At 35.8% G+C, this 12,719-nt stretch overlaps 1 protein-coding gene across 1 annotated transcript; it reads left to right on the forward strand.

The window, feature by feature from the left end:
* Positions 1 to 10,561: 10,561 nt before the first annotated feature.
* On the forward strand, positions 10,562 to 12,378 carry foxd1 (forkhead box D1). The gene is made up of 2 exons (XM_072257166.1): positions 10,562 to 11,387; positions 11,486 to 12,378. Exons 1-2 carry the CDS (start codon positions 10,829 to 10,831, stop codon positions 11,785 to 11,787), a joined length of 861 nt encoding a protein of 286 aa, XP_072113267.1. The 5' UTR covers positions 10,562 to 10,828; the 3' UTR covers positions 11,788 to 12,378.
* Positions 12,379 to 12,719: the final 341 nt, after the last annotated feature.

Below are 12,719 nucleotides of genomic sequence, written 5' to 3' on the forward strand. Positions count from 1 at the left end.
TGCTTGCATTCTCAGCTATTATAAGTATGTATTGAAGTTCCACTCTGGATTAGCTGTGAAAAATAAGTTTTTCCTGGCACATTTATCATAGCAGTGCCACCCACATTGTCAACAATATCATATCAGCATTATAAAAATATAGCGTTTTCTCCAGCAGCCTCGGATTAAATTTACTTTCTTATAAATAAGTGCTGAGCAGAAGCCATTGTTTCCTTATATACAGCTTTAGACATATCAGTATTTTACACATTAGCTTCATTGTCTATTTCTTTTTATGCCTACAAAGATTCCACCTAAGTATATATTATAATTTAAAATCTTTGATCTTTTACTTTGATTTAAAATCTTTGTCTTGCTTTGATATTGGCATTTAGAATGAGTAAAGCCAGGATACAAATCTTAACAATCCATAGTGTATAATAACTATCTTTTTAACTAATGGATCTGTTGTAAATTAGTTGTGTGTATTTTTGTATAGTAAGTTTAGTTATATGAGTGTACTTATTGTTTGATAAACCCTAATGTATATTAAATCTTCACTTCAAGATACAACCATCTTTCAATTATTTGGAAATATTTATTCTAGATTGCAGAGTAAGGTAATGTTTTCTTCTTCAGATGATTTGTGTAAATTAACCATAACTCTAATATTTCACAAGTGTTTAACAAAATATAAAATTGAAGCTACCGTATACTGTATTTATAAAGGCTTGGGGGTTCAATGCCTGAAAAATAAAGAAATTGTTAACATTTCTGGTACAGTAATTCACCAGAACTTTCTGATTCCAGTATTTGTATTTTTCCATTTTCATCCATAAATTTAAACATTTGGCTTTGTGAACTAGCTAGCATATTTTACCTTACAACATCATATTTCTTAATGAAGAATGACTTGAATTCATGCAACACTTCACTGCTCTCTAAGAAAGATTTCCGTGTAGGTTATGTGAATTACTCTGTTTTAAGATTGTTATGTGGGAAAGATAGAAGTCAATTTACTCACACTGTCTGGCTGGATTATGAAATTTCAGTAAAGTGCAAAATAGATTGTACAATAGTGGATCAGCCATCTGTTATACACCCTGCTTGTATTGGTTTCTAAACTAAAGTACATATCAAGAGTCTATAATCTTCAAAATAAAATACAAATATTTAGAAACAATATTTTTATTTTGACTATATATACCTATGTGTACATATATGGGACGGCACAGTGGCATAGTGGTTAGCACAATGCTTTACAGTACGAGCAACCCCGGGCTCAATTCCCACTGCTGGCTGTAAGGAGCTTGTACATTCTCCCCGAGACCACATGGTTTCCTCCAGGTGCTCCGGTTTCCTCCCACAGTCTAAGAACCTACCAGTTGGTAGGTTAATTGGTCGTTGTAAATTGTCCCGTGATTAGGCTAGGATTAAATTGGGGAGATTGCTGGACAGTGTGGCTTGAAGGGACGAAGGGCCTACTCTGTGCTGTATCTCAATAAATAAATCAATCAAAAGTCTCAGAAAATTAATAGCATTTTTCATTCATGAGCTGGCTTTAAAAAGGATCAGAATTTTGTTTGAAAAGTTACTGTGTTTCAGATTTCTCAAAATGTTTTAATTTATTGCTCAATTTATTCAACTACTTCATATCAAGCAAAAAAAAACCTTAAGGATATGTGATTAAAGTGTGCTAATTATGATATTGATGAATATGTTTATTTCTAGTTAAATAAAAGAGGCTATCCCCTTAACAAAATTGTCGACAATCTTTAGCTAACCACATATATTAGTTGATATTAATTGCCAACTGTAATCTCAAATTTTATAATTTTTTTTCAGCGCTTCACTCTTTGAAATCAGCAAGAAGTTTAGTCTTCAGTTGTTTATCATTATATGAATTTGCTCTGTCCTGGCAATTGATGACATTTTGTAACATTTGGGATTTCACAATTGTAATCGTCCTTCTTTGAATTGGAAAATGGCTTCTCTTATAAGATTTTAATTAATTAATCTTATTTTTGTTCTATTCTAAACAAAAAAGTGCAAGAACACATTGACAGAGAAGGAAATGAAGCATAATGCTCAGTAAAGAGATCTAATAAAATATTTATCCATATTTTAAGTGATTAAATATGGAATTAATTGAAAACAACTCAAACTATATAAAAGCCAAGGCATTCTATTGTTACGCAAGGATTTTATAAAATATTGTACTTAAAAAAACTAATTGGAATAAATTATGTGTGCACCTAAAGAGGAATGTGTTCACAAAGATGATAGGTGCTGTTCAGCTGGATAATCAGAGCATATTTAACAGTACTTAGTGTGACGGGGGTCCTGAATTACTCCTATGAACTGTGCTCGTTTACCCCTATTAACTGTGCTTTTGAAGAGAGAGAGAGAGTTATTTAACATCGATATCTTGTTTTGAAGAGAGAGAGAGAGACAAAGACTAACTGTTGGACTGTCACTTTACGGCACTGGAAGTAACTTTTGGATTTCTGCTGAGTTGGAGAGAGAGATAGCACCAAGCAGCTCGTAAGTTGCTATGGTAACTGGGGGTGGTTATTTGATAGACAATCAATGTTATGATTTTTCGGCAGCGTGTTGATACTTCTCAAGGACATGGCATGCTTGTACATTTCTTACACAGAAAGAGGAAGGAGGAGTTATTTGAGTGACAGTTGATGCTCAGCACGGGAAGATAAAATAGAAGGTCAGATGATAGACCTCAGACACATGTTTGTGGACACTGAATGAGCTTTGTTGTGCCCGCAGAAAAAGTGAGTTTTTGGAGGATCGATCAGGCAGATCGATCAGTGGCTCTTGCAGTGAAAAGAAAAGGCAGTGACCGGTGGGGAGTTGTCCATGTGTCCACCCTCGCCTGGGTGATAGCTCCACCACAGAAAACCGGTCCCCTTTGTTGTGGTCACAGTCGGTGACTTTTAAAGGATTTCGGAGGACAACAAGAAGATCGATGGCGTCAGCTCACCTGAAGACTCAAATCTCTCCCTCTCTCTCTCTCCATCACTACTCAACTCAATATCATGAACTGAACTGAACTGAACTTTACTCATCATCGTAAGACTGTGTCTTTTTACCCCTAGACTTAAAGAAGCTTGATTTTTCACATATCTTTCCACACTTACTGATTTACTTATTTATATTACTGTGTTGCGTAGCTACTAATAAATATTATTAGTTAATAGCAATACTGGACTCCAAAGTGTTTTCCATCTCTGCTGGTTTTTTATTCCTGTCACAGGTTAAGTGACATTAGGGACACTAATAATACCCAATTTTCATTAAAATACAGTAAAAATAGAACATTGAAAAACAAGGCTTATTAAGAAAAAATTAATATCATTTAACTAATTAATTTAAAACCCTGATTGATCAAATATTGCATGCAATGGATAGAACCAAGTACTATTTTTCATTATATATTTTCATTCCTATTCCCTTTTTGGTGATATCCATTGCTATTTTCCGCTATGTTTAGAAAGTACAACCTTGCATTGTACACTGGTATTTATCTTGAATTATTTATATAGTTTGAACTATTTTTCACGGGTCACTGCATATCTCTTGAACATATAGCTGGATACCTTTTACTTTGATTTATAAAGTGCTGCTATTTTTCAATTAACTTTAAACAGTAAGTTAAGCTTTATTTTAATACAGTGAAGTTCACAGTCATATGAAGACGAAGCTAGAATTTAGTATCAATCTAATAAAAATGTTGACTATCGCATTCAAAGTGCATTGCTCTTCAGTGAGGGGAAAAGAGCTGTATAAGGGTCAGTAAGTGAATTATGTCATGATGGGTTTACAGTATACTGAGTTTCAAGCAGGAATGATTTATTCTTACATTTCTAATCTTACACAAAAAGGTATGAGGAAACAGAGGCTAGCAAAATTCCTTCAAAAAGAAAACAACATAAATTGACTCTATAGCTCAAAGCACATAACTCTTTAAGTATATCTAAAAAAGTATATTCATAAAACAAGCCCTTCATAAATCATTTGGCCTTGAGAATTTAACAAACAACATTTATAAACACTATATGAATGAATGTTGCAAAATAATTAACTTCTGTTTGCTCTTGCCATGGTGATTGTTTTCTATTCATTTCAGATTTGAACACAATGCTTAATTTGGGAGATTAAACCAAAAGGGAAACTAAACATTCCTTAACAACCCTATTTCAGACTTACCTCACAAAATTAATAGAAGTATCAGAACTCGATGGAAAGTTCTACGAACCTCAGGAGATACCAATAACTATTGAAAAAACTTGTGGATTCCTGTTTTATGAAAAGAACTATGTGTAATATATTCCAAAGCAGCTATACATGATATAGCTATAATTCTATAACAAATGGCACAGCTATGCAGCAGATTTAACTCCATTAACATTTTAGAGTGATATGAGTAGATAATATTGAAGTTATATGATCTTGCCCACTGACTTCTAACTGTTATTGATATTTCTTATATTGCAAAGAATTGATACAATAACTCATTCCTTCTTACTGTTAACTTGATTTAGCATTATTAATGAATTCTGTTTAAATTTTGTATTTAATTGCACTGGATTTGTTTTGATTCTAAGTTGGGTTGAAAACTACAGGCACCCTAAATGTAAGTAACAATTATAAAGTTAATGTAGAATTTAGAAAACATAACAATATTCCCCCCCACCTTGAAAATGTCAATACTGATATCCTAACCAGTGTTTTTCTCAGCCGTTTGCATGTGGAATTTCTATGTGCTTCTAAGTTTCTTGCAGTTTAAAAAATCCTACTAATTTTTTATGCTAATCATTAAGACAAAATATCTAGAAGCTAAACAGAAACAATTATAATAAGTCATGAATGAGACATAAGTAATCTATAACTAGCAGGATCATATATTGCTGATTATTGGGACAAAATATTTAGTAGCTAAACAGAAGCAACTATTATGAATCATGAATGAATCATAAGTAATCTATGAGTAGAATAATATACTTTATTGGATCTTTGTATTTTGGCTTATCTATATTCTTTTTAGTCTTGAAAACTAGTTTCCTTTTGTGCAATGCTCTACTGTCATGCTTCATGGAGCGTGAATTAAGCTGAGAGAGAGGTAAGTGTTATTACATGTTTCAGTTAGATTTCATCGTGGGTCATTTCAAAGAGCATTTCATCAGATAGAATTACAGTGAATGCCACAAGTTGAACCATAATCCATTGAGTCATACAACATGAAGAAGTCCATTTGGTCCAACTCATTCATGCTGACCAAGGTGCCTTTCTCTGAGAAAGTCCCATTTACCTAGAGGCCCATATCCCTATAATTCTTCTAAATCTGTGAAGCTGTCCAAAAGTCTTTTAAAAGCTGTAATTTTACTAACCTCTTCCACTTCTTCTGACAGCTCACTCTATAAATCCACCACCCTCTGTGAGGAAAACTTGCCTCTTAGGTGCCCTTTAAGTTGTTCCCCTCTCAACTTAAACCCCTGCCCACTAGTTTTATACTTCCTTATTCTGGGAAAAAGGCTGTGACCATCTACTTTATGTGTGCTCCTCATTTTATAAACTCAACCTTCATCACTGTCCACAACACCACCACTTTAGTGTAACTCACTGGTTTATTAATCAGGCCTCGTACATTCTGCTCCTTTGGACCTGTCTGCTTCACATAGCATACTTGGGCAGTATGGCACATAAAATGCAGTGGTAACTATGACTCATCTGTGTTGATTCAATTCTGTGTCAACTGTAGAAATAGACATACTGTACAACCAATAACTGGACACAGTACAGTAACTTCCAACACCATTCACCCACAATAAGATTTTTATTACTATTTTTGGTATACTTTCTAAACTTTTCTCTGTTTATATGCATCAATTAATAGGAAGAAACTTGCTTCATTAGACACAATACAATGGTGGAATCATGGTTTTTTGCTGCACTGTTGTACCTTTATATATCTGGAAATTTACTGGCGCTTGTGTCAATATCCACCACAATTTGCATTTATGATAATAATGTTGGTGTCCTAAAATGTCTCACAGCACTATTTTTGGACAAAATTGGATACCAAACCACACAAGAAAATAATAGATTAGATGACCAAAGGCTTGTTCAAAGAGAGATGTTTTAAGGATCTCTATAAAAATGGAGAGAGGTTTGGAAAATGCAAGCAAATTAGATTAGTAAGTCCAGAACCTCACGCCCAGGTATTTGAAGACATGTTCAGCAGTGTTGGAGAGTTTACAATCAGTAATGAGTAAACTCTGAATGAGCAGTTCAGAGAGATCTTGTAATTTGCATTACTAAGGGGGAGAGGTTAAATCATAGGCAGAGTTGGGGCCATGGAGGGATTTTGAACAAAAAAATTATTTTAAATGTGAAGTATTGCTGGATTGTGACCAGTTCAGTTCAGCAAGTATGCAGATGATGGGTGAATTGAACTTGAGAAGAGTTTTAGGTAACTCAAACTGAAGTTAAGAAGTTGAAGAAGAAATAATTGGAACTCATAAATGTGAAGGGAACAAGTTCAGGAATAAGGGTGTCAGTAGCAGATTAGCTGAAAGTCTAGGAACGTGGACATTGGAACAATGTGGTCTTGACAATACGTTGACACAATTGCAGTTTGGGTTGATTGCAGTTGACAAGATTGCAGTCTAGTTTGGTCCGATAGTGTGCTGATTGAAACAGCTTTCTCATGTTGAACACCTTGCATTTTTTGTTTTCTCTGTGCAATACAAGGAAAGTTCATTTGCAACTTTCACTTGCACAATTCTCATCTAGACATCATAGAATCCCAAACAATGCATTTGATGCTTTACTCCAGATTGGCACATGGCTTCAGTCTTCCCTTTATTTATTTGGAGGAAAAGTCCCATCTGGTTCTGGATCTAGACAGGAATACCCAGCTTCACATATGGGAAAACACAATGTGGCTAATAAGCCTTTCCATATTCTTTCAGCTGGCACCATCACATCTAAATATTCTTTTGCTTTTAGCAAAATCTTTATCTTTCTCTGCAATTCAAAGCTTGGTTTATTCATAATGAATTTCAATGAGAGTTCATCAAGCTGCAATATCAAGGTTGCTTTTTGTTTTTCTCCCCACAGTTGCTGCCTGACCTGTTCAGTAAGTCCAACATTTTCTGTTTCAGATTTCCTACATCTGCAGTGATTTGCTTTTGTATTTAAACAAAAACTCCTTTAATGCAAAAGCTTTAAAACCATAAATGCTGGAATTTCGAATTTAAAAAAAATGCTTGATATACTCAAGCAGTGTCGATTTGGAGATGAGCAGTTAAAACGCTTCAAGCCATCTATTTTTTCAAAGCTGTTGAGATAAACAGGTGGCAGTAAGACAGGAGAAAAGAAAGATCAGATGGTATATTGAAACAGACAGGTAGGAAGAAACAAAATGGATTAGGATCAATGGAGTCGATTAAAACACTTCAAGAACTAAAGGTTCTTGTAATTCGTCTATAAGTTTCGAATAAATGGAGAGAGGCACTTAAGGTAATCATGGGGCTGATTGAAACGGCTTCTCGTGCTGAATACCTTGCATTTTGTTTTCGCTGCTCAGTGGAAGGAAAGTTTATTTATCACTTTTCGTTTGTATGATTCTAATCGAAACACCACAGGATCCTAAACAATGTATTTGATCCACTAGTCTAGATTCGACACGGTAACCCTGATGCTAATACAATGTATTAAACCATTGCTAAGGCTCCTTAGTCTTTCTAAAATGCGCATAATAATTTGTCTACCTGTTAGATTGTCCTGCAAGTCTATGGAGAATTCCCTATCGAATTGAGGGAATTGCGCCCACATAACTACAAATAGCAACTGATGTGCTGTCGGTAGACAGCGTTTGGGAGTAGAATGCATATGGATCATCGGACAGTAGTCCGGTAGCTAAATGCAACAAACCAAAAGTAAAAGTGGACAGCTTTCTTTCTTGGTAGAATATATTAAGAGTTCCTTCGGGACCAGACATTTCAATTTATCTAGGTAAACAAGTTGTAATGTGTTATGATGTATTCATACCGTTCAATAAATCTCATTATAGACTTATTAAAATAACTCTCCAGATTCGATCTCTCATTGACACGTCATTGAGTCTTAACAATAACAATTAAAACTGGTCTAAAATTGAGCCGTTAAAATCAGTAAGTTAGTTAACTTCGTACTTTTTAGCGCAATTCAGAATTCAAAGATGAATTTTATTAAGTATTCCATAACTGAAGGGTGTATAATCTTCTGGATAACGCACGAAGTTAGGGTTCCCGTTCATTTTGGGGAAAAAACGCGAGGAATGTGCACTTTCATGAAAACCAGCATTTACTTAACTCAAACACCGGTAAAATCACAGATCATTGACATTATCTGAGCATTTACAAAACGATAAAAACTAATCTTGAGATCTTAAAAGTACCCAGATCCAAAGTAGGCAATAGAAAATAAAGTGAAGCTAACTAAAACAATTTTCTGCTAACATACCATATCGTAAAATGTAGCTTTTAAAGATTCCATCCTTGCCGTTGTTCTTCCTGTCTGGTGTTGGGCTTTTTGCTCAATGCCAAATGAAACATGAAAAGAACAATATTTATGTTAACTTTGTATGAACCAGGTTCCATTAATCTTCAAATCGACCACATAATGAATGACAATGTTTTGGTGAGCTGAGGTTCTTTTTCTTTTCGAAAGGACATCTGTCATATTCTTCCAACAACGTCCCGAAATTTGTTCGTTTAACAGCAAGCTTTATTATTTTGAGCTGTGTATCTAATTATGTCTTGAATCATTTTTTGCCAGTTTTTGCTTATGTAAATACTGGTTTTATACAGCTATTGAGTTTTTGTTTAATTTACTATGTCTATTCTTGCCAAATTTTGTCTCTCAATATATACTTATGAAAATGTAGACTGTACAAAGTAGATCAGACCTGCAGAATTTGTAATCATTCACTTGTTATACAGTTCAAATCCTTGTTCAGGAAGATCTTCAGCTATTATAACGCTACAATTTACAGTTTTCTTGCTTGAAATAGTTTATTGTTATTTTATTGACAATGTTTTCTTTTGTGCTTGAGTCCTTACAAGCCAGAGAACAGAAGGTAGTATCTGAATAACACAATCCAGCAATCTAATGGCTGGATATGCAATAGGTAATTCATAAAAACGCATGTTGACCATTCCCTTAAAGCTGCACAATGTACCAACCAAGCAAACAAAGTATCTCTCATTTTCTTACAGATTCCGTTAAACTTTGTTCCTTTCAGAAAAAATTTTTAAAATACTAGCTTCGTGAAAGCTGTAACGGTTTGCAACAGGTTGGTCTTGGTGAGAGTTAAAGATGAAAGCAGCTCAATGGAATTGCGTTATTTGTAACATTTAAACTGATTGCTTTGGAGAATGAACAGGCATTAGGGTCAGTGGGAGTAAGTAGAAGGAGCTGTTTTCCATTGCATTTTTGTGCTTCTCTTGTTAAGTACCTGAACAGCCGATATTGCATTTCTTTTTATCAAATTTCTGTGACATCGCCAAATATTGGTAAAGGGGCCGAAGCCTATTTAAAATACAAATACTACTTATGTCGTATTATAAATACTACATTTGTGTTATAAATATCACTTGTGGTTTGATATATTATTCTAAGTTATGAACTTGGATGAATTGTGCATCTTTCTCCTGTTATGTGCCAAGGGGACTAGGGATGAATGAAAAAGGTTCCGAATCTCTCCATCTTCCGGAATTTCCACGTTAAATGTTGAGATATTGAATGTGCTCCGACAACATTTGCAGTGGAAGTTCTCAAAGCGTGAAAATTAATTAAAACTGAAGAATGGAGAGGAAGCAGTTACCTTGTGTGTTTATGGCAACTCCCCCCTCGGGATGTTTCTTTGCTTTGTCTTCTATACAAACTTCATAGAGAAAAAAAATGTAAACTGCAACAGTAGGCTTTAATAGACCTCCAACCTAGTTACAAAATCTACGTAACTCTGTGCAAACTTCAAAAGGCGAAAGCAGCAATTTAGAATGCAAAATGTTTTGTGTTCGCTGTAGTTTCTCCGGGGATTTTAAAACTTTATTGTTAAGAAAAAAAAGTTTCTTTCTAAGCAAACTGCAGCCGAGAAAGGAAACTTAAACGTTTAGTTTCGTAATTGCAATTTGCCTCCGGCCATTCATTACAACACTCCTGGTTTTGGTTAAATCGATGAAACAATTTCTGCATTTATCATTACATCCTGTTAAAGCTTATATTTAGTGAATTATATTTCCTCGCGTGGGTTTGAAAAAAAAATCCAAACTATATATCCATTTTATACAAAAGAAATGGAAAATAAATCTTAGATAAAGGCAAACCCCCCCCCCAAATATATGAACTCGTATGTGGAGCGAACAGAACGCACTGCTCGTTACTTATTTACAAAGCGCTTCGATTTTCAGGAGCAGGAATGTGATAAGATTTTCTAATTCCGTAGTGACGTTTGGGGCCATGTGATCCCTGCTGTAATATAAGGCTTCAGTAAGATCCGCCCTCACTCCTTTGCTTACAATTTGTGCCCGAGATCTCGCTTTATTGGTGATATTTACATTCTTTATGGAAGTCTGAAAGAGGATCCATTTCGGTTTATTCGGAACCTGTTTGATCTTTGGAACGGAGGCTTTCCAAGGAACTGAGAAAGTTGGCAGGAGGGACAATTTTCGGCTCAGTTGTCCTTTATTTCGCTCGGATTCCTTATGTGGGAAGCTGGCGGAGAGTTACTGGGAATCGCCCTAGAGCCTCTCAGATCTGCTCGTGAGTCCCCGGATCTGTCTGTATTATGACCCTGAGCTCTGAAATGTCCGATGCGTCCATCGTTTCAGAAGAGACCGACATAGATGTGGTGGGAGACGGAGCGGAAGGGGAGGAAGACGAGGCCCAGGGGGCCAACTCCTTTGGGGAAGTCGTTAGCCAGATGCACTCTGATATTCTAACGCCTCGATCGCCCTCCTGCGTGGATAGTTCGTCGAACCGGGACCCTTACAAACCAACCAGTAAAAACCCTCTGGTGAAGCCTCCTTACTCATACATAGCCTTAATCACAATGGCAATCCTCCAAAGTCCAAAAAAGAGACTAACTCTCAGTGAGATCTGTGAATTTATCAGTAATAGGTTTCCTTACTACAGAGAGAAGTTCCCCGCTTGGCAAAACTCAATCAGACACAACTTGTCCTTAAATGACTGTTTCGTAAAAATTCCCAGGGAGCCTGGTAATCCGGGCAAAGGCAACTACTGGACTCTGGATCCGGAATCTGCAGATATGTTTGACAATGGCAGCTTTTTGCGGAGGCGTAAACGGTTCAAAAGGCAGCAATCAACAGATCTGCTCCGGGAGCATGGTAATTATATCCCTGCCTGTGGTTATGGACCATACGGCTGTGGATACGGGCTTCAGATCCAAGCTTATCATCCTCATTCTGCCGTTTTTGCCTTTCAGCATCCATCAAGGCAGGCCCATTCCATCCCCCCGCCGTCCATGCTGCCCGCAGGCGAACTCGCCAGGAACTCTTTCTACCCGCAACTCAGCCCTCCGCTAACCTCAGTGCAATCTGTCAAACACAGCTCAACTATATCGAGGTCCCCCTTCTCCATCGAAAATATCATAGGAGGCAACGGCAGTTCAGCCAGCTGCGCATCCCAGTCTCCAGCCGCTTCTGTATTATCATCAATGCCTTCCTCTTCATCGGCTCTACCGAGTCTGCTGCAAGAGACTGCCGCACAAAATGCAGGGAACTTTAATGGTAGGATTCCAAATGTTAACGGCTGTTAATAAAGTATAATGCACGTCTATCTGAAGGTAGGATTATTTTTGTACATTTCCTATATGCCAACAAAATGCGGACAACTATGAGTTCAGCAGACTTAATCTTGTATATATATTTATGTATCCCTCCAAAGACTTGAGTTAAAATACAGACATATCTGTAAAGCGATATGTTGTAAGATACTGACTAGGTACTGTTCGCGAACCTTCGGCGCTGGTGTTTATAGGACATCTCAGGTGTAAAAAAATCAAATTAACTCAGAAAATTATAAAGAGAACTGAAGGCAGTAAAAAGCAAAACCTGTTTTCAGCAGCCCATCTGATAGTTTATTGACCGGTCACTATGTACAGTGTAAGAACCTTTTTAAAGAATGTAATGGGTAAAATTTAAAAGAAAGCAAAGTTTTAAAACTGTGAAACAGAAGATTTTGAAATGCCTTTCTATCTGATATTTTTTAACCTGTGTTTTGTATATGGATATTATGTTTTATAGACTATGTACCTTTCTAAGACAAAATAATTGTTTAAGAAATGGTTACTGGCGAACATTCCTGTATTATTTTAATGCAACGTTTTCTCACTTTCTTAAAATAAAAATTATAACTTAAAATATTTCTTGGTGTGTTTAATTAAATTAATTAGGAACGAATTAAAATGTTAGTATCAGCATATTTGAAATATAATATCCCGTAACAGATTTTTGCACTTAAGAGAATGATTTCCTAAACGTATAAATTATGCTTACTGTAAAATTTGCAGCCTAGATTACTAAAACAGTATTTAACAAAATTAGTTTATCATTAGAAATCACATTTCAGAATCGGACTGACAGGCCGTTGAAATACAAAAGCCGTTTCCACTAATAGTAACAGTATGTAACGTGAAGAATCTCATGTCTTTTTATTGT

Source organism: Mobula birostris, chromosome 5 (genome assembly GCF_030028105.1).
Source record: "Mobula birostris isolate sMobBir1 chromosome 5, sMobBir1.hap1, whole genome shotgun sequence".
Classification (NCBI taxonomy): domain Eukaryota; kingdom Metazoa; phylum Chordata; class Chondrichthyes; order Myliobatiformes; family Myliobatidae; genus Mobula; species Mobula birostris.

Excerpts from the sequence above, each read along its gene's own strand:
- foxd1 (XM_072257166.1), top strand. The coding sequence starts at position 10,829 with ATGACCCTGAGCTCTGAAATGTCCGATGCGTCCATCGTTTCAGAAGAG. Across the intron at positions 11,388-11,485 it reads AGATCTGCTCCGGGAGCATG|CATCCATCAAGGCAGGCCCA; the intron begins GTAATTATATCC and ends TTTGCCTTTCAG.